Genomic DNA, 21,138 nt, shown 5'->3' with positions numbered 1-21,138 from the left:
AAGATGGGAAAGGCCAGGAGAGTGAGGAGCTTGTGTGGTTCATCACTCCTCAGCCAAAACTCAACATTTCAGGATTGTTTTAACCCAAGGAAGACAGACCCAACTTTACAACAGCAAACTAACAAAATCCTTCAGAAAACCCTTCCCAATCTCCCTTTACAGCCCTGTGAATCCTTTCCCTCTGGCTGCCAGCCAAGGGGATGCTGCAGGCCAGGACATGGCAGTAATTAGTTTCCTTACAAGACTCAAGGGAAGGAGGCTCTTTTATTAATCCTCTTGATCCAGTGACTCCCACAGCATCCCTGGAGCTGGGATCTCTGCTGGGCACAGCACCACAGCAGCCACAGTCACTTCCAGCCAAATGAAGGGCAAAAGAAGAAAAACTTCCTCCTGATCCCGTATTTCAAGGCTTTATTCCAGTGTCACAACACACAATTATTAAGTGATGAGCTGTTTTCTTGTTTTCCTGTGCTGCTAAAGTAGTTAAGTGTGATCACTCTTCAAATTCTTCTTGGACAAATCCCAGTTTATCCCACTCAGGTACTCCCAAATCCTCTCTGTAAACTGGACTGGGGAAGACATCCCTGCCTTTCAATTGCAAAAGGTAATTCCTAACAGGTTTTGGGAGGGCACCATCCCTCTCTCAGTCACAAAATTATCCTTTCTTGCTTCCCACTGATAAGGAATTAGTCTGGCATCACCAGCACCCTCATTTCAGGGGCAGGTGAAATGATTCTGACACAATATTTGCATGTCAGGGATTCCAAAGAGCCTGCTGACCACGAGGTGTAAGAGAAACATCAGTGATACAGCACTGACAAAGGGGCAGTTTGATATTCTTGCAAGAAAATCACTCCACGGAACTGAGACAAAGGGCAGGATTTAAATACAGCCTTTTTAAAGTCACTGATGGCTTGAAAAATCAGATTCTGCTGAGCTGAAGCTTAGAAGGAGACATTGGAGACCTCTGAAAATTGTGATTTTCTCCCCACTTCTTTTTCAGACCAAATTATTGCACTATTTTAGGCTAATCATGTTTTTGAAACTTTTGCTGCTGGTGTGTTTTCCATATCTCTTCCCATCCCCACACACTTTTTCCTGACCAAGGACAATGCAACTCCCACTTGGAAAAAAAAAATAATAAAGGCACTGCACTCCAGTGTCTTCTCCTGAAGCAAAAAACCCAATTTTTTCCTTTTTTTGTGGTTTCAGGGAGTGAAATAGTGAAATGATGAGACAGGTTTCAAGCAGCACCACCCTAAGAACAGTTTGGAAAATTCCACTGGTGCCTCCTGTTCCAAAGCTGCTCTCCAAAAAGCTGTCAGCTCCCATTTCCTCACCTCCACGGAGTTCCTGGGGGTGCTGCTCTCGTAGGGTTTGCTTTTGGGTGGAGGGGGGGGTGGTGTGGCCAATCCATCAGCCTGCAAGGAGGGGGAGCCTGGAAACAACAGCAACGAGAGAAGAAATAACAAAATATAAGGGAAAAAAAAGGAAAAAATAAGGAAAAAAATAAGAAAGGTGAAAAAGAAATGGGAAATGGGGTTGCATGCAGATTTTAAGGAGATTCATGAAATTCCCTGTGGTTTTCATCTGTGAGCAGTTCCCTGCTCCAGCAGCTGAGCCTGCCTGATGTGCTGGGTCCCAGCTGAGTCCCCCTCCAGTTCCCAATGCCCTGAGGAGTTTTCCCTTCCCCAAATGGCTCTGAGAGCAGCAAACTGCTTCCATCAGCACATCTGGAGTGCTCCTGGGGCCTCCCCTCAGAACTCACTTTGATTTTAACTCCAGCTGATGGAGGAGATAAAACCCAAACTTCATAAGGATTCCAGCAATTAAACCCTTGCTAAGGAGAAGAGAGAGCTTTTACATTCCCTTCACAGATCTTTCTTCACAGAGTTCCTGAATTTGTTTCTGGCTGTCTCCCCATCTCATCCCCTGCCCTGGTAAGGATTTTATTGTTTTTATCCTCTCACAACAATTTTACGCTGGTTTAGATCCTTATCTGCACTGGATTCTGACTTGATACCCACATAAAGACAGCCAAGTCCTACCTAGGAACTTTTGTTCCTTTCAAAAAAGAGCAGCAGACTGAGAAACGCAGCAGCCAGGGAGTTCTAGGGGTGGAACTGACAAGGGATTTTTATTTTTACCTTAAGCCACATTTAAATGTGCTGCAGAATTATCTACAGAACTTCCTGGATATACCAGAAAGGGCTTTTTCCCCTCTCTTCTTTTCCAGGATCAGATTATTGTGCTATTTTACATTCAGCATGTTTTTGAAACCTTTGAAATTACTCATTTTGTTAATTCTTGATTTTTATTTTACCTTAAGCCACATTTAAATGTGCTGCAGAATTATCTACAGAACTTCCTGAATATACAGGAAAGGGCTTTTTCCCCTCTCTTCTTTTCCAGGATCAGATTATTGTGCTGTTTCACATTCAGCATGCTTTTGAAACCTTTGAACCTTTGAAATTATTCATTTGGTTAATTCTTGAAAATAAATTCCACCTCCTTCAGGTGGAACATTTACAGCTGGATGTCCAAGCTGCACAGCCAGCTGTCCTAGAACTCTCTGCCATGTGATGGGAGTTATTGTTCACTAATTAACAGAACCCTCAGGGCTTGCATTGATAATTTAGGCACAGAGCTGATCACAAACACCACGGGATCACTGCAGTGCCCTCCTGGGGATCCACTGGAGATGCTCCTGCAGACCTGACCTGATGATTTACAGCCATCTACACTGACTGCATGTGCTGCTCTCCTCAGGGTTTAATAAACCTGCCCAAAATTCAGAGAGTCATGGGACAGGTGGGGTTGGAAGGGACCTTAAATCCCACCCAGGGCCACCCCTGCCATGGCAGGGACACCTCGCACTGTGCCCGGGTGCTCCAGCCTGGCCTTGGACACTCCCAGGGGCCCAGGGACAGCCCCAGCTGCTCTGGGAATTCCATCCCAGGCCCTGCCCACCCTCACAGGGAGGAATTTCTCCCCAGAATCCCATCTAACCCTGCCCTCTGGCAGTTTAAAACTGTTCCCCTGTGTTCCATCACTCCACACCCCTGTGAAAAGTCCCTCCCCATCCTTCTAATCCAGGTCAATATAGGAGAAAACAAGAAAGGAACTGAGAAACCCAGAAAGTGTTCCCTGGAATTCCTGTGATGCACTGCTTCAACAAGTGATGTGCAAGCCACGGATGTGATCTTTGATAGCACAGCCAAATTCTGTTATCTGACAAAAATGATAACCCCTGTTTTCCTGGGAAACAGGCAGTGGGCACCTGGAATGCACTGGGGATAACTGCACTCCAGAGGCAGCAGCTGGGGTTCAGTTCCCTCTGTTTGTGCTCCAAAGCCCCATCTGTAAAATGGAACAGCAACACTGACCTCCAGTAACATTTTTAAATGTACTTCCATGGAGTAAATATTGATTTCAAGATTTCCAACAGCCCCAAGCTGTGATCTAACTCGGAGAACCTCCTCCCTCCCTCCCTCCCTCCCCAGCGTGTTCCCTCAGCAAACACGGAGTCATTCCCACAATATTCCAAGCAGCAGGACTTACTCTGGGTCCGGGGGGTTTTGGGGGTGATGGGGGGAGGGCTGCGGGTGGATTGCTGCAGCGAGGAGCTCTGGAGCAGGGTCAGCCTGTTGTCTCCTAGCTGCAGACTCTTGGGCCTCTGTGCCTTCCCTGCCATGCCCTGCTGGGAACACAGACACAGACACTTCAGGTGAGCACAGCCTGGTAAATCAGAGCTGTCAGTGACACAAACACCTGGCACAGAGAGGTGAGCACAGCCTGGTAACACAGAGCTGTCAGTGACACAAACACCTGGCACAGAGAGGTGAGCACAGCCTGGTAACACAGAGCTGTCAGTGACACAAACACCTGGCACAGAGAGGTGAGCACAGGCAGGGCATTCAGAGCTGTCACAGTGACACAAACACCTGGCACAGAGAGGTGAGCACAGCCTGGTAACACAGAGCTGTCAGTGACACAAACACCTGGCAGGGAGAGGTGAGCACAGCCTGGTAAATCAGAGCTGTCAGTGACACAAACACCTGGCACAGAGAGGTGAGCACAGCCTGGTAAATCAGAGCTGTCAGTGACACAAACACCTGGCACAGAGAGGTGAGCACAGGCAGGGAACTCAGAGCTGTCACAGTGACACAAACACCTGGCAGGGAGAGGTGAGCACAGGCAGGGAACTCAGAGCTGTCACAGTGACACAAACACCTGGCAGGGAGAGGTGAGCACAGGCAGGGAACTCAGAGCTGTCCATGACACAAACACCTGGCACAGAGAGGTGAGCACAGGCAGGGAACTCAGAGCTGTCCATGACACAAACACCTGGCACAGAGAGGTGAGCACAGGCAGGGCATTCAGAGCTGTCCATGACACAAACACCTGGCACAGAGAGGTGAGCACAGGCAGGGAACTCAGAGCTGTCCATGACACAAACACCTGGCACAGAGAGGTGAGCACAGCCTGGTAACACAGAGCTGTCAGTGACACAAACACCTGGCAGGGAGAGGTGAGCACAGGCAGGGAACTCAGAGCTGTCACAGTGACACAAACACCTGGCACAGAGAGGTGAGCACAGGCAGGGAACTCAGAGCTGTCCATGACACAAACACCTGGCACAGAGAGGTGAGCACAGGCAGGGAACTCAGAGCTGTCACAGGGACACAAACACCTGGCACAGAGAGGTGAGCACAGGCAGGGAACTCAGAGCTGTCACAGGGACACAAACACCTGGCACAGAGAGGTGAGCACAGGCAGGGCATTCAGAGCTGTCACAGTGACACAAACACCTGGCAGGGAGAGGTGAGCACAGGCAGGGAACTCAGAGCTGTCACAGGGACACAAACACCTGGCACAGAGAGGTGAGCACAGGCAGGGCATTCAGAGCTGTCCATGACACAAACACCTGGCACAGAGAGGTGAGCACAGGCAGGGAACTCAGAGCTGTCACAGGGTCACAACACCAGGCACAAGAGGTGAACAGGAGTGAAAGCCCTGCCTGGCTTGGCTGTGTCAAAGGCACCCTCTGTGCTCCCAGGACACAGCCCAGCTTCCCCTGGCACTTCCTGAACAGCACTAAACTGCTTTTAATGGTGTTATTAATGTATTAATTAACTGTATTAATCAAGGTGTATTAATTAAAGAGAGAAGATGTCACACTGAAAAATTGCTGCAGTTCTGTGGAAAAACTTTGGAGGGGAGTAAGGGTGAACTCTTTCCAAGAAATAAAGAAAAATAAAATTCTGGGTGCAGGTCAGGGCTCTGGTATCCTCCAGCTCCTGAAGGCTGTGAAATGAGTCTATTTTAGGCTTTACAGAGCAAATCCTTTGCATTTGGGAATTTGCATCCAGCTCCTTCCAGTGTCACATCCTTTGTGCTCTTCACTCAAACCACGAGGCCGCCTCAGTGTGGCCCCAAAAGTCCAGTGCATGAATACTGGAGTCCTTTTAAATACTAGTTCATTGCTTCCCAGAGCAGGCTGTCACCTAAACACATAATTAAACTCTTTTTCAGAGATCAATTCTCCATCCCCAAGCAGTTCAGGATTTCTCTCTGCACAGAAGGGACCACATACACCTAAAGCCCAGGCAGTCCTTGCTTCCCTCTGGCTTCCCAGCTCCCAGACAGCTTAGTCCAGAGTTCCAGAAAATCCTTCTGTCCAACTCCTGCTCTCACTGTGGAACCCTGGAGCAGAGCAGCCATAAAAGCAGTTTTTCCTGGGCTTTGCAGCATCCTGAGGCAGGACTGGAACCCTGGATGGCTCCTTCCCTTCAGAGATATTGGGGATTTCATCCAACAGCAATTCCAGAGGCAGAGGGCCAGGCCTCCTGCAGCACCAGCATCCACAACCCCAGTTTTCCTGGGCTGGAAATGCTGTCAGTACCAATGACAGCACCCTGGCACCACAGATCCCCTTCTTAGAAACACTCTGCAGCCTCCAAGTGCTGGCAGCATCCCTCAGAGCTGATGAGAATTCCTGAAAATGGATCAGCACTACCTGCCCCTGCCAGATTCAGCTGGAACTTGGAGAGGAAAGGGAAACACAGGAATTTGTGTTTTCGTGCTATTGTGAAAAATGAGCCTGTGTTAAATCAGATTTGCAATCAACCTCAGTGAGATTAGGAGCACTGAAATACCCAGGTGCCCAATTCTCTCAGCTTCAGAGTGTAGCACAGTATTTATGTCCTTCAGGACAATATCCCAGGGTGTAACACAGCTTTTACATCCATCAGGACAATATCTCAAGATGTAGCATAGTTTTTACATCCATCAGGACAATATCCTGGGGTGTAACACAGCTTTTACATCCATCAGGACAATATCTCAAGATGTAGCACAGCTTTTACATCCATCAGGACAGTATTTTGGGGTGTAACACAGCTTTTACATCCATCAGGACAATATCCTGGGGTGTAGCACAGCTTTTACATCCATCAGGACAATATCCTGGGGTGTAACACAGCTTTTACATCCATCAGGACAATATCCTGGGGTGTAACACAGCTTTTACATCCATCAGGACAATATCTCAGGGTGTAACACAGCTTTTACACCCATCAGGACAATATTTCAAGGTATAACACAGTTTTGATGTCCATCAGGACAATATCCCGGGTGTACAGTTCTGTCTGTGAGCTGAAACTGTGCTCTGGGTGACCACTCTGAACCCCACTGTGAGCCTTAAAGCTCAACAGCCTCCAGTCTGTTCCTCATCCCAGCCTCCTCTGGGGTGCACATTCTGGTTTATTCCTCAAGCAGTGACCACCCTGCCCTCACACGGGGCTGCAGCAGAGCACAGCCTGGCAGAGCCAGGTTTCCAGAGCTGGTGATTGAACCACCAGAGCAGCTTCTCCCAACTCCCTGATCCATCCAAGGGGTCTGCACCTCACAGGATATTTGATTTGTGCAGTGCTGCTGCCTGACAGCAGCTCAACATCTGGCTGGGCAGCTGGATCCCTGCCTGGCTGAGCAGGAGCTCCTTGCTCCAACCAAAACAGGGGTTTGCCATGGTGCTGAGAGCACCCCAGGGCTCAGCTCTGCTCAGCACCTCCCTGAGCCTCCTGCTCCCAGTCTGCACCTCCAGCCAAGCTGCAGTTGGGCCTGTGACATGAATTTTCCAAATTAAAAAAAAAGAGAATTACTCAGATGACTGAGGCTGGTTGGTATTTGAACCCCTCCCACTGTTTAATGAGGTTCCCCCTGACCAGCACGGCTGAGAGCAATGGAAACACTCAGCTCCTGCTGTGGGTTTTATTACTGCTGACGTTATGATGATGGGTTTTTTTACCATTTTGGAAGTCAGTTCTGTTTCTGGCTCCTTCTCCACAATAACCTGAGACTTGCTAATGCTCCACTCCTTCCTCTTGAGTTTGCTAATCCTGTTGTCACCATCGTCTTTCACAGGCAGCTCCTCAGCTCTGGAAGATGTGGATATTCTCCTCTCCAAGAGAGGCTCCAGGGTAGATCTGTGGCCCAAAAGAGTGAGAAAAACATGAAACACGAGTCCATCAGACATGGTAAGGGCTCTTTGTTTAAAAGCTGTGATCTCTTAATTTGTGTAAGGGATTACTGTGAAAAAGTGAGGCAGGAACATGGATTGTCCAGTGGGATTTGTGCTGTTACCCCTGGAATTCTGAGTATGATATGTTTTTTGTCCAAGGTAAAGCGTGATCTGCTTGCAGAGGGAGCCATAGCTGCAGTTCCTGCTCAGCCATGAGTCCCACTGACCTGCACCAAACCACCTAAACTCGGGTTATCCCAGCTGTAAAGTCAATGCACAGACAAGTGACATCAGGGGATGTCCCCAGGTGTGGCAGCTCCTTTCCACACCACGGATGCAGCTGCAAACAGAGTGAAACACGTGCTATGTGCCTTATTCACTTCTTGGCTGACCAAAATAAACCCCTTTGTGGTGCCTCACACCCCTGTTTTCCTGGGAAACAGAGGCAGTGGGCACCTGGAATGCACTGGGGATAACTGCACTCCAGAGGCAGCAGCTGGGGTTCAGTTCCCTCTGTTTGTGCACCAAAGCCCCGTCTGTAAAATGGAACAGCAACATTGACCTCCAGTAACATTTTAAATGTATTTCCATAGAGTGAAACTTGATTTTCATAGCACCTGATTGTGGATGTGACAGCTTAGTCAGAGAGAGAGAAGCCACATAAACTTTCCCAGGAATTGTTCTGGGGAGTTTTGAGAAGGCTGAGAGAAAGAATTAAACAATCTTGCAGCTGGTGTTTTGAACAGTTGTTTTCTCATAAGATGTTTACCAAAGAATGTTTTCTTAATTAACCAGTGGTGTGAGTGGTGTTGATCAAATGACCAATCAGGTGCACCTGTATCAGAACAGTCTATAAAATAATGGGTCTCTAATAAACTCAGATCAGCCTTCTGAAGGGACCCAGAGTCTGTGTGACGCCTCACTCCCATTCCTGAACAGCGGTGACCCCTGCTCTCTCAGGCACATCCCCTGCTCCTCTCTAGGGCACATCCCCTGCTCCTCTCTCGGGCACAGCCCTTGATCCTCTCTAGGGCACAGCCCCTGCTCCTCTCTCGGGCACAGCTCCTGCTCCTCTCTCGGGCACAGCCCCTGCTCCTCTCTCGGGCACAGCCCTGAACCTGTCTAAGGCATATCCCCTGCTCCTCTCTTGGGCACATCCCCTGCTCCTCTCTAGGGAACAGCCCCTGCTCCTCTCTAGGGCACAGCCCTGAACCTGTCTAAGGCATATCCCCTGCTCCTCTCTCAGGCGCAGCCCCTGCTCCTCTCTCGGGCGCAGCCCCCGCTGTTGGTCACTGCCAGTCACTGACCCGTCGGAGCCCGGCCTGGAGGAAGTGCTCTCGGACGAGGTGGACGAGGTGGAGGCCACGGATGAGGCCACGGAGGTGACCGAGAGCCTCCTGAGGGTGGAGGACATGATGTAGGGCAGCACCACCGAGCCCGACCTGCTGGGCTTCCTCTCGGTCAGCGCTGGGGGCTGCAGGGACGGGAACAGCGTGAGAAAGCAGCAGCAGCAGCAGATCTGCAGCAGTGTTGCAGCAGCAGCGCTGCAGCAGATCTGCAGCAAGCCTGGGGCCCTGCACAGGCCAGGCTGGGTCCACAGGCTGAACCCAGGGACAGAGGGCTAACAGCACCAAGGGTCCTGCACTTGGGCCACAACCCCCAGGCTGGGGACAGAGCTGCTGGACACAAAAGGACCTGGGGGGACTGATGGACGCAGCTGGACATAAGCCCAGGTGTGCCCATGTGGCCAAAGGGATCAGGAGCAGAGTGGACAGCAGGACCAGGGCAGGCACTGCCCCTTGGGCAATCGGGGAGGGCACACCTCCAGTTCTGGGCTCCCCAATTTAGGAAGGACATGGAGGGGCTGGGGGGAATCCAGGGAAGGGAACAGACCTGGGGAGGGGTCAGGAGCACCAGGAGAGGCTGAGGGAGCTGGGAAGGGGCTCAGCCTGGAGAAAAGGAGGCTCAGGGGGGCCCTTCTGGCTCTGCACAAGTCCTGCCAGGAGGGGACAGCTGGGGGGGTTGGGCTCTGCTCCAGGGAACAGGGACAGGAGGAGAGGGAACGGCCTCAGGCTGGGCCAGGGCAGGCTCAGGGTGGGCAGCAGCAGGAATTTCCCCATGGAAAGGGTGCTCAGGCCTTGGCACTGCCCGGGGAGGTTTGGAGTGCCCATCCCTGGAGGTGACCAAGGAAGGGCTAGATGTGGCACTCAGAGCTCTGGGCTGGGGACAAGGTGGGGACAGGGCACAGCTGGGACTCCATGGTCTCAAAGCTCTTTCCCAACCCTGATGATTCTGAGATTCTCTGACACCACCTCACACCCACCCATGGGTGGAAAAGGGGGAGTTGGGTTCCTCTGGGGCAAAACATGGAAAAAGCAGGTTCCCTCACCAGAGTTATGACCCCGTACTGCTTCTCCACCTTCCTCCTGAGCTCCCTGAAGCAGGCTGTGAGCCTCTCGTGCAGGGGCTTCAGCTGCTCCGTCAGCTTCTCGCCGTGGATCCGGATCCCCTCTGCCAGGAGAGGCATCTGAGGGAGGGTGGGAGGAAGGAGCAGAATGAGCTGCAGGAGCACAAACCAGCCCTCCTGCTCCCCAGAGTGTCAGTTAAACAGCTCAGATAAAAATGAAGGATTTATATCAACGTGTTTTGCGTTTGCAGAGGGGAAAATAAACAGTGACACAGCAAGGGAGCTCAGCTGCTGCCTCAGAGCTGCTGGCAGCGAGGGAACTTCCGTGCTGGAGCTCCAGGTGTTGAACAAACATCAACGTTTTCCCCAGGCCAGGCTGGATGGGATTTGGAGCACCCTGGGATGGTGGGAGGTGTCACTGCCCATGGCAGGGGTGGCACTGGATGGGCCCTTCCCACCCAAAGCATTCCAGGATTCCCTCTTCCCCACTCCCCCAGTGCCTCCATATTCCCAATTCCATACCTGGATAGCAATTTGTTGCTTGAGCAGCTCAATTTTGTCTTGATCTTCAGGATGTTCTTGAAGATATTTCTCTGTGAAGAAGGCCTGGAAGCACAGAGAGAAGGTGACACAGGTGACACAGACACTGCTTCCTCAGGCAGCTCTGAGGGGAAAATCCTTTAAAAGCAATTCACTGCCATTTTTCCTCATATTAAACCCAAATTTTGCTGGCACCAAGCTGAGGGACAAAGAACCAGGGTTATTTGTTGGGAAAAGGGAACAAACCCCACTTTTTTATTTTAAAAATTACAGGTTTTTTTCCTAGCAAAACACATGGAAAAAAAGTTACTGCATCAGAAAGGTTTTGCTCAGCCCAGATCCCCTTTCTCACAGCACTGATTTGAATAACTGAGGTTCCATCACTTCTACTTCTCACTTAAATGTGAGTGGCAGACCCAAAACCTCAAGTTCTGACTTCAAAAAGCCTCTTTATTTTTCAGCAGTCAGTGCCCCACAGCACCCAAGGCCAGCTGGCCCAAGGAGAGCAAAGCAGCTCCTGCTGCAATTTCCTTATTTCAGTCCTTAAATCCCTCATTTTCACCTGGGGCTGGTTACAAAGATTCAGAAGAAATAAAGACCATGCTGGGATGTGTGCTCCCAGCTTCCTTCAACAAAGCCCCTTTAGTCTCCACTTCTCCTGGGTTTACCTTTAATCAGCAGAATCTGGTCTTGGTTTGAAGTTGAACAAAAACAAATCCGTTTTCCTGGACCGAAAACTTAAATTTGTGCCAATTCCCATGATGTATCCCATTAAAATGGATCCTTATTCCTGCTGAGAATAACTTTTTTTTTGTAGATAAACCCCCTAATAAGTTTTTCATTTGTCTCTCTGAGCTACTTCGGCCTCTGAGTATATTTTTTTTTACTTCTGTAAGACTGGACTGTGGTACAAGTTTATAGGGCTGGGGGTTTGATCCTGAACAGGATGGAGGTGAGCCTGGGAAAGGGCTGCTGGGTTGGTCCCAGAGGATTTTCCTTGAAAGTGCTTAATTATTGAAAGAGGAAAGATGTTAAAAACCCCAACTTTGGGTTTTGGCTACAATGAAACAATTAAAACGCAGATTTTAGCCGCCCACAAAAGCCAAATGTTCTGCACTGATCTGCAGCTGAAATAGGAAAATATGAACTAGAAATGAGTATTTCCAGATGTGGCTGCAGAGATTTTGTGTTTTCTAGTTTTAACTGCTTTCCCACTTTTGTAATTCTAAACTTGATGTCAACCTTAATTCATAAAATGGGAGGATTCAGGGCCAAATTCAGCCCTGGCAAAGCATCCAAACTCCTCTGGAATCAGCAGAGTTAGACCCCAGATCAATCAGCCGCTCTCCCAATTAACGTGTGCACCTCATTTCATGGGACTGGGACACAGCTGAGGAGAATTAAATGTGTTTTACCACATTCCACCCTCTTTGTGGAAACAAGCAGTGCATTTTGTGCTGGGAATTTCATCATTAGGTGGAGGGAATCAACAGCTTAAGTTAAACATCACAAAAAAGAACAACCTACACTGCTCAAGTGAAGTCAGCTGAGTAAACCTGTACAGGAAATGCTGCTTTTTTCCTGAATTATTTGCTCTGTTGCAAGACTCCAAAGACACAGAGGCTGCTGGTAAGAAAAAGCCTCTTTTGCCTTCTCATCCCCTATTGATACTGGGGAGGAACAGCCAGGTTTTGGCTTTTCTCTGTTACCCAGAATGCCCAAGCACCTCTGTGCCCCACAAGGCAGGAGCAGGTTCTTATTCCACTGCAAAGGAGGCCCAGAAGAGCTGGATCCTCCCCCGGCCCTGAGAGCACCAAAGCTGAGCCCTTCCACCCTGCAGTCAGTGCAAACCTCTGCTCTTTGTCCTCTTCTCCTCCCGGCTGAGCTGTGCACACACAGAGCCCCAGGCAGGGCTGTTCTGTGCCAGCTGGAAATGGAACTGGACCTGCCAGCTCCCACCTGGGCCCTGCACACTGCAGGGCTCCAGAGCAGCTACAGCTCAGAGTCCTGCAGTGCTTTGGGCTGCAAGGGACTTCAGGGATCAGGCACTGCCAGGGATCCAGGGGCAGCCACAGCTCCCCTGGGAATTCCCTCCCAGCCCCTCCCAGGGAACAATTCCTTCCCAATATCCCATCCATCCCTGCCCTCTGGCAGTGGGAGCCATTCCCTGTGTCCTGTCCCTCCATCTCTTGTCCCCAGCCCCTCTCCAGCTCTCCTGGAGCCCCTTCAGGCCCTGCAAGGGGCTCTGAGCTCTCCCTGGGGCCTTCTCCTCTCCAGGTGGACACCCCCAGCTGCCCCAGCCCTGCAGAGGGGCTCCATGGACGTGCCAAAGACCTTCTCATAGTTGGTGTAGCCTCCCATGACGGCAGGGTCCACAATGCCGTTGAGCAGCATGGACAGGGGGTGCACGGGCAGGCTCCGGTCCCACATGTGCTGCTGCACTACGTTGGTGATCTTCTCATTGGTGAGCTCCATGGTTTCTATGGCATTCTCCAGGGGGCTGATCTCCTCCTGAGGGACAGAAGAAACAGAATGAGCCTTCTTCAGAGTCACAGAATAAACCTTTCAAACCTCCATGCAATTTTTAGGAAGAAATCCTTCCCTGGGAGGGTAGGGAGGGGCTGGGATGGAATTCCCACAGAAGCTGAGGGTGCCCCTGGATCCCTGGAAGTGTCCAAGGCCAGGCTGGAGCACCCTGGGACAGTGGAAGGTGTCCCTGCCACGGCAGAGGGTGGCACTGGATGATTTTAAGGTCTTCCTAACCCAAACCATTCTGGGATTCCATGGTTCTGTGATTTATTCCTCTCCAGTCAGTAAGAAACTAAATAATTTGCTTTTATCCAACAGTGGAAGGACTGGCATTCCCAAGTGCTCCAAGGCTTTATTTCATGAGGGATTGGAGAGGAGGAGATGCAGCCCCCATGGAGAACTCACCGTTGTGACCTGTTTGACCTCAAACCACTTGAGGATGCCTGGAAATGCATAAGCTGTTGTGTAAGTTGTCCTTTCTATCCACATGTTCTGGTCAGAGAAGGAAAAAAAGATATCTGAGATGTAAGGGAAATATTGGTCTTGCAACTCAAGTCTCTCCTGTGAGGAATGAGGCTTCCAGAACAAGCTGGCAGAACTCCACAGCCATTCCCACCTCCCCTCACTGGGATGGAGCCCCACGCTGGGCTCTGGTGAGGCTGGGCTCCCACAGCACCACCTTTATGGATTCTGAAGGATGCTGAATGTTCAAACTCCAGCTGTGGAGCCCCTTGACATCACCCCGAGCTTCAGGTGGAGACTGCAGTGCCCCTTGTGTCTCCTACTTTTTCCTTCCCAACCTCTGTGGCCACAAGAGAGGGAAAAGGTGACAGTTTGGTCAAAGTGCCACCAACAAACCAAACCAAAGGCAAAGGACTCACAGCAAACTCGTTGTCTGGATCTTTCTCTCCTTTCCTGACAGGTCTGGAGTGAGTGAATTGCTGCACCTCGTTGGCTCTGTAGTAGCTGGGAAGAAGCAGAGTAAAAAGGTGATCTTCCTCACCTCCCATCCTCCTCACTCAGATATTCAAGTGTTTCCTCACAGTTTGTGGGGAGGAATTGACAAAATTTACACAAGATACAAAGGCACAGTACTCTGTGCCCAAGTTAGTGGGGAAAACACACACAAAATGTTGAGGGAAAAGAAAAATAAATTACTTTAAGATCTGTTCAGGAACAGGTTTGTCTTTGTAATTAGGTGGCAGGTTCATCACAGGCTTCACAATGAAGCACTGCACATCTGAGCAGCTCTGGTTAAGGAAGAAAAACTAGGAACCCTTTTGGGAAAACAGGAGAGGGAGAGAAAAACCCTTCCTGTTTCCACTGTCAGACTCTTCCACAAATCCCTGTGCTCTCGTTAAGTATTTTTCTTCAAACCTGGCTAATTCATCATAAATCACAGGCATTCTGTTGCATCTTTGTGAATTAAAAACCCAGAAAGAAAAGGACTTTACAAGTAATAAACCCAGAATGGTTTGTGTTGGAAAGGACCTTGAAATTCAGCCAGTGCCAGCCCCTGCCATGGACAGGGACACCTTCCTCTACCCCAGGGTGCTCCAACCTGGCCTTGGACACTTGCAGGTGCTGAAATTCCCTGAAAATGCTTGGGAATTCTCAACACCACTTTGGGAGACAAGAAAAAGGGCAGCAAGGTTCTGCAGGAGATTCTGTGGATGCATCTGCCTCTTGTCTCACCCCACAGTTACTTATCAGAGGCTGCTGCTCCTTCCCTCCCACTTTTTAGATTCATGAAGCCAACTGAACAAAGGAATTGCTTCACACTCAGCTTTTGCACCTGTGAATAATGACAGACATTAAGAAGATCTTAGCAATTGTATCCCCAAGCACAACAGCTTATCATGTTCCTCCAAAATTCTGCTTTAAGAACTGTGCTGAGGCTTTACGAGAGCAAAAACCTGGCTGGAAAAGCAAGGCTTAGCCAATCTGACCCCATTAGGAGATGATTTCTGTGCATCCCCTGCCCTCTGAAGTGGCAATGTTTCAGTGGGGGGTTAAGGCAGCCCCCACACATCCTTTAATTCACTGAGGTGGCTCTGAAGAGCATTTTGAGAGCCAGAGCAAAGTCACCCTGCCTGCAGTGAGGAGCCAGCTGGCCCCCAGGCAAAGCTGAGCCCCAAAGAACAGAGCCAGGTTAGATCAGGCTCTGAGCCCAGCTGAGGAGCTATGTGTCCCAGGAGAGCCCCTCAGCTTGGGCTGTGTGCCCTGCTGAGCCCCTGCACAGCTCCCTGTGCTCAGCTGGTGGCCCTGGGCTGCTTTGGGCTGCAGGGAGCCCTGAGGCTCAGCAAGCTCACCTGGAAGCCCCAGCACATCACTACCAAAAGAAGGACGAGGTTATTTTGTCATAAAAGAGCAAAAAACCAGCCTAAAGAAATAAAAAAGAGCCTGAGGCAAAGGAGGTTAAAGGAGCCTGAAAGGAAAACCAACCCCAGAAGCAGCAAGGTCTGCCTAACACAACAGAGATCTGGGCACTCCTCCTCTCAGGAGGTGTTTGTGGGAGTCCAAGGAGAACCTGTCCCAAATCCAAGCCCTGCAGCTGCTCCCTTCATCCCAGGGCTGTGCCAGAGTCCCGGAACCCAACACCCCCAAACCTTGGGGACGGTTCAGATCTGCATCCAAATTCTGCAGCTCGGGTTCATCCCGAGCCAGAAACATCAGAACAAACACAAACAGATGCAAAGGAAGCAGCTGAAACAAAGCAGCAACACAAGAGGCATTTTTGATACCAAGTTTGATCTTGAATGGATTTTAATTTCCTATGTGGATTCAATGCTTGGCAGGAGGATTGCACAGGAAGCATCTGCTATCATTGCCTGGGCTGGGCCTTCGTGCACAGGGTTTGAGGGCCAAAATGGACCTTCAGATTCTTCAGCCTGGCCTGGTGAGCAGAGGCTGGAAGCCCAGAACTTGGTTTTCCTGACTGAAGTCCCTGGCAGCAATCTGGAGCATCTCCACTGGCTCACACACACAATTCAGAGGATCTTAAGCCTGGTGGGGAGCTTGGGACACAGCTTGGAGTCCCACCAGCAAGGGGGAAAATAAGAATTAAAAAATAGTAAGGGCTCTGCACCTAGCAACTTTTAGTGACATTATCACTTCACACTTCTTACAAAGGGACTTGCAGGGGAAAAAAACACACAAACCCCAGCACTTCATAAATGCTAAAGGACTGCAAGGAAGAAGGGAGCACCCTTCACTTCTCATCCTACTTTCACAGCCTGCATTTCCCATCTTTCACCCAGAAATACCCAACTGGGTCTCATCATGGCCAGAGCAGCCAGCACCACCTGAGTGAGAACACAGGAAATCCTCCCTGCAGTCTGTTCCTCACCCCGACAGCAACTTGTTTAACTCTGACAGCCTCAAACAGCCTTTAAATCCACCCTCACAGCTCTGGATAACCCCATTTTCATGCCCAGTGCCTGCCTCCACACCCCCTGAAGCAATAACCCCCTCACTTCTCACTACTGCTGTTCACCAGCTGTGTTGTTGTAGGGAACAGGGAGCTCTGGGATGTGCCAAGATGCCCCAAACCCAAAAGATACACTGTTTGGGGGAAGCCTTGATCTCCTCTGCTGGAGGGGCTGTGCTGGTCATCTTCTCAGCACTGGGGAACTGGGTCAGCAGCTTCAGGTTAAAATCCTCCCTCCGCTCGTACTCTTTGCCACGGTAGATGAACATCTTATTCTGTGGGCAGGAGAAGAAAAAGGGAATTAAAATTCAACAAAGCAGTGGGACAGAGCTTTCCAAACCCCCCCAGAGCTGGTTTATGGGAAGGGTTGATCCCAGCTGGACAGAAGAGGTGAAGGAAGGAACACAGGCTGGAATGAGGGCACAGCACCTCCTGGGAGCCAGGCCTGGCAAGGGGAACCTCAGATTTGTCTAAAAAATCCATTGCTCCACAGAGAATCATCAACTAGGGTTGGAAGGGAGCTTTTAAAGGCCACCTGCAATGAGCAGGGAGACCCTCACACAGGTGCTGCTGTCCACAAACACATCCCAGAGTCACCGGGCTGCTCACACCTCCCAGCACTCCTTGAACTCCCAGCTTCAGCACAGCAACCTCAGCCAGGAGCTGATTTTTAGTAGCAGAATAAATGTGCCAGGAAATTCTTAAATACAGGCACCTGCCTGCTGCCTGCCAGCCCTGGTGTGAGCTCCCTGAGGGATGTCCCTGGGCACAGGTGGGAATTTCACCTCAGGCCCATTCCTGACCACCCCCACCCACAATGTCTAGCCCTGGCAGTTCTGTTCTACACACCCAACACCAGACCATGGCCAATCATTTTTCCACCTGGCAGTGGTTTTGGGAAGGGATGGATTCCAAAACATGGCCTGGATTTGAAAGCCCTCCATGCCATCTCCTCGTACAGTTTTAACTTAACATTCTTCTCTTTTTTTAAGCTTGGCTTCCACTGAAGAGCAGAATTTCAAACAGCTCCAGTCTGAGTAGGTAAAATGGCCCTGAATTTTAATTAACAGGAATATTTTCAGCCTTGCTGACCCTGGATCTGAGTCATTCCTGTCCTCCACAGATCCAGCAGTGCTCAGCAGCTGTCTTAAATAAGAAGCACCTTTACACTTGAATTCTTCTGTGTGGGACAAACTCTCCTTGACCACTGGAATAATCCCTGTCCTGAAAATTTGGTTGATTGAGGCCGAAAAGCAATGGGATAATTTCTTCACAGGGTGAACGTTTTCTAACAGCAACAATCACATTTCAGAGAGAGCACAAACACAGAAGGCAAACTCTGCTTAAATCCATAGAAGAACTTAACACTCATCTAAAAAACCTGTTGTAACACCCAGACTCCACTCGAGCTGGAACACACAACATTTCATCTCTGACTTGATTCTTTTTAGACACTGAAATGCTCTGAAACACTCCTGGGGTTTAGATCTGTCAGTGCCACTGAAAGGAAAAGGAGTTTGGCACCGAATTTTCTTGGAAGCTCTGCAAAAGTTGTGACTTTTAGGGTCTCCAGCAGTGGAGAGTTTGAGTGGGGAAGGATCCTTACCCTCAGGAAAGAGGGAAAACCCTGTCCATAGTATCCAACAGCAAAGTACTCAGGCTGAGGTCTCATGGCCTTCATGATGTTCTCATAAAAAGTAGCTCTTTTTTTCTGGAAAAGAAAACAACACCACACTTTCACTTTGGAATACTCCAGGACATTGCCAGCTCACATTCCCAGGGACAATTCCTGATCTCTGAGCTCTGCCCTCAGAACACACTTCACAACTGCTTTTTGATGCAGTCTCTCATCCTTATCCATTTACTTGATTAAATATTTGCTTTGTCTGGGCCAGAACCAACTTCATTTCCTGGTCTACAGACATGAGAACAATGCCACGGCTTTAGGATTCCAGAAGGATATTTGAAATCCTTCACTGTGGGAAAACAAATGAAATACAAATATATTCTGAAAGAGAACAGACACAAATGGTGACAAATGTCAGAGAACTGGCAGAAATAAAACTGGGCAGATGATTCTGCTGTGAAAGAACATAAAGACCATCTGGTTCCATCCTTAACCACTAAAAAGCAGAATTCAGAGCCAAGAGGATTCTCTAGCTCTGTGTTCATGCCCAGCACTTTTACCACAGAAAAAACAAGGCGATGAGGTTTATGGAGCCTGAAAATACACCCTGGATGTTACTTCATTTGGTTAAGTTCAAGAATTCTAAACATCTGCAAATGGTATTATCATGCTAATTAGGAGGTGAAAATACACTATGAAAATATTTATTCTACTACTAACCTTTACAAAGCCATGGGGTTAAGTTGGTTTGTTTGTCTTTAACATACATTTATTTTAAGCTTATCCTGCTTGAACAGTATTAATTTAAGCAGTCAGCAGCCTGCTGGATATGGAGGAAAAAAGCCTTACCAGGAGATTACCAAGTCCCTCGTAGTCAAAGACCTTGTTTTCATACATGTCAGCCAGCTCCTTGCTCAGCTGAATGGCTTTTTCCCACATCTCCACAGAGGGTGAGGACAGGCAGGAGGGGGAAGAAGAGCACAGGCAACATGAAAGACTCAGTTAAAAGCCTTCATTAGCACAGATAGGTAAACAAAAACGCAGCTGATTTTAATTCAGGCACTACTTTCATGCTCTGCCAGGTTTCCCTCAGACTCTGCTGTGCATTTTTTTTTTTTTTTTTGCAGGGATTATTACAGTCATACAGATCTTGTGATTTGGAGATCTGAGAGTGATTTACAAAGCCAGGTCTCCACTGGGATCCTGACAGGACAAACTGAGGTGCTGGGAGGAGGAAGGACAGGTCTGAACAGCAGAGAGAAGCCCAGGTGGTCTCCTCCTCCAGCAGCACTGGGACAGGGCTTCCTTGGTTTGTCTCATCATGGAATCATGGATTTTGGGTGGAAAGGGTCCTCAAAGCCCAGTGCCACCCCCTGCCATGGGCAGGGACACCTCCCACTATCCCAGGCTGCTCCAGCCTGGCCTTGGACACTTCCAGGGATCCAGGGGCAGCCCCAGCTCCTCTGGGAATTCCATCCCAGCCCCTCACAGGGAGGAATTCCCTCCCAAGATCCCATCTAAATTTCCCTTATTTCAGCTCAAAGCCATTCAGCCCTGGCAGAACCCTCTCTCCAAGGTGCAGCTCCCAGGGTCAGTGCCAGCCAGGGAAGCCTCTCTCCCTGCAAGCCCAGAAACCTGACAGGAGCCACTGCCAGGGGAAGGAAGGAAAACACCTGCCCTGTTCCCATCTACCCAGAACCTTGAACAGCTTCACCTTCCAGACACTCTTTGGCCAACACAGAAATAGCATTTAAATATCTCCAGACAAACATGTGCCCTGCTGATGGCAGTATTGGGATCCCTGTCAAAATCCCAGCCAGGTGTGGAACCACATCTGCTTTTCCCTTTTTAACCAACCCCAGCCTGCCCCAAGAATTTATCAGTAAGGAAATCCTAAATCCACACCAAAGTGAATTTGCCAAGGCAGGGTTTGCTGCAGGAACAGGGTGAGACTCTCACCTTGCCCCTGTCGAAGAAGGAGATGATCTCCTGGTAGAGTTTCTCCTTGAGCTCCTGCTGGGAGTACACGCAGTAGGAGTCCCTCTGCAGCAGGTGAGGGACACAGGGCTTCTCTGACCACTGGGACAGGGAAAAAGGCAAAGGTGAAACAACTGGAACAATTCCAGATAAATCACAGGGTGACTCAAAAGAAATCCCTCATTGAGGCAAAGGGAGTTTGGCAGGGATATAAACCTGAGACATTCTCTCCCAGCTCCCTGCAGCAGCAGGATGCAACAAAGTGATGCTAATAATGATTTTTCTTTTATCATTATTACTTGATTATATCACTTATTTTATATATTTTATAGCATACACTTATATAGGTAAATCATATGTGATTATTTATATCTCATTATATCATTATATATATATCATTTTATATATATATCATAGTTATTTTGCTGTGGAATCCCCAAGACCGTGAAGCCCCTCAATGACCACTGGTACCTACATGATCCAAAGTCCCATTAAAAGCAGAAAAACAAGTGCTTTGGTTATTCTGAGGTGTTTTTCATGAGGTGCCTCATGAAATCCCAAAGCCTGGGATACCTGGAGCAGCTCAGCGTGCAGGAGCAGCGTGTAGGCAGCCTCTGTGAAGTTCTCACAGTCTGTGTGCAGGTCCCTGAGTTTGTACAGATACCTGAGCAAAGCAAAAGCAATTCCTTGGTGTGAAGGACTCCTGCATCCAAGGGAGCTCCAGGGGAACAAAGGCTTCTTCAGGCTCAAGGACATGGCCTACCTGATGTAAATGTCCTCTCGCTTCTTCTCCTTGTAAAAATTCTGCCAACAAGAGAAAAAGTCAAACATTGGCAATGCAGAGCACCACAGATTTGCAGAATCATCTCTAGGCAAGTAACCTGAGCAGCAGTTTTAGGAATTTCAGGGATATTTGCTGTTGTTTTGGCTGCTCAGGTGGATCCATCCCTTCATCCCAGGGGGGCACCAGCACCTCCAAAAAAAGGGGCAAATCAGAGAAATCACTTGTCTAAAGTTATACAGGCTCTTTGCAGGGGAACAGGGATCCCAGCCATCAGCCAGGCATCTTTTCTGCCTGTGTTCCAGGGTTCCAGATTGGGAGGACC

General features: G+C 49.4%; 1 protein-coding gene across 2 annotated transcripts in view; it reads right to left on the bottom strand.

Annotated features, from left to right (window-relative positions):
- The window catches only part of DOCK5 (dedicator of cytokinesis 5), a 60,571-nt gene that overhangs the window by 4,710 nt on the left and 34,723 nt on the right, over window positions 1-21,138 (bottom strand). Inside the window, exons 35-50 of one of the 2 annotated variants that reach the window (XM_053966546.1) lie at window positions 20,796-20,836; window positions 20,606-20,696; window positions 20,015-20,134; window positions 18,905-18,994; window positions 18,035-18,139; window positions 16,562-16,703; window positions 14,157-14,238; window positions 13,880-13,964; window positions 13,404-13,490; window positions 12,804-12,980; window positions 10,452-10,535; window positions 9,912-10,049; window positions 8,830-8,996; window positions 7,310-7,487; window positions 3,562-3,700; window positions 1,341-1,438 (exon numbers count right to left, since the gene is read on the bottom strand). In XM_053966546.1, coding sequence (XP_053822521.1) covers window positions 1,341-1,438; window positions 3,562-3,700; window positions 7,310-7,487; window positions 8,830-8,996; window positions 9,912-10,049; window positions 10,452-10,535; window positions 12,804-12,980; window positions 13,404-13,490; window positions 13,880-13,964; window positions 14,157-14,238; window positions 16,562-16,703; window positions 18,035-18,139; window positions 18,905-18,994; window positions 20,015-20,134; window positions 20,606-20,696; window positions 20,796-20,836 — 1,824 coding nt within the window. The remainder of the gene's footprint in view (window positions 1-1,340; window positions 1,439-3,561; window positions 3,701-7,309; window positions 7,488-8,829; window positions 8,997-9,911; window positions 10,050-10,451; window positions 10,536-12,803; window positions 12,981-13,403; window positions 13,491-13,879; window positions 13,965-14,156; window positions 14,239-16,561; window positions 16,704-18,034; window positions 18,140-18,904; window positions 18,995-20,014; window positions 20,135-20,605; window positions 20,697-20,795; window positions 20,837-21,138) is intronic. The other variant, XM_053966547.1, reaches the window with a different exon arrangement.

The sequence above is a fragment of the Vidua chalybeata genome, chromosome 28 (genome assembly GCF_026979565.1).
Source record: "Vidua chalybeata isolate OUT-0048 chromosome 28, bVidCha1 merged haplotype, whole genome shotgun sequence".
Lineage (NCBI taxonomy): Eukaryota > Metazoa > Chordata > Aves > Passeriformes > Viduidae > Vidua > Vidua chalybeata.
This window is presented reverse-complemented; position numbering and strand designations above follow the sequence as displayed.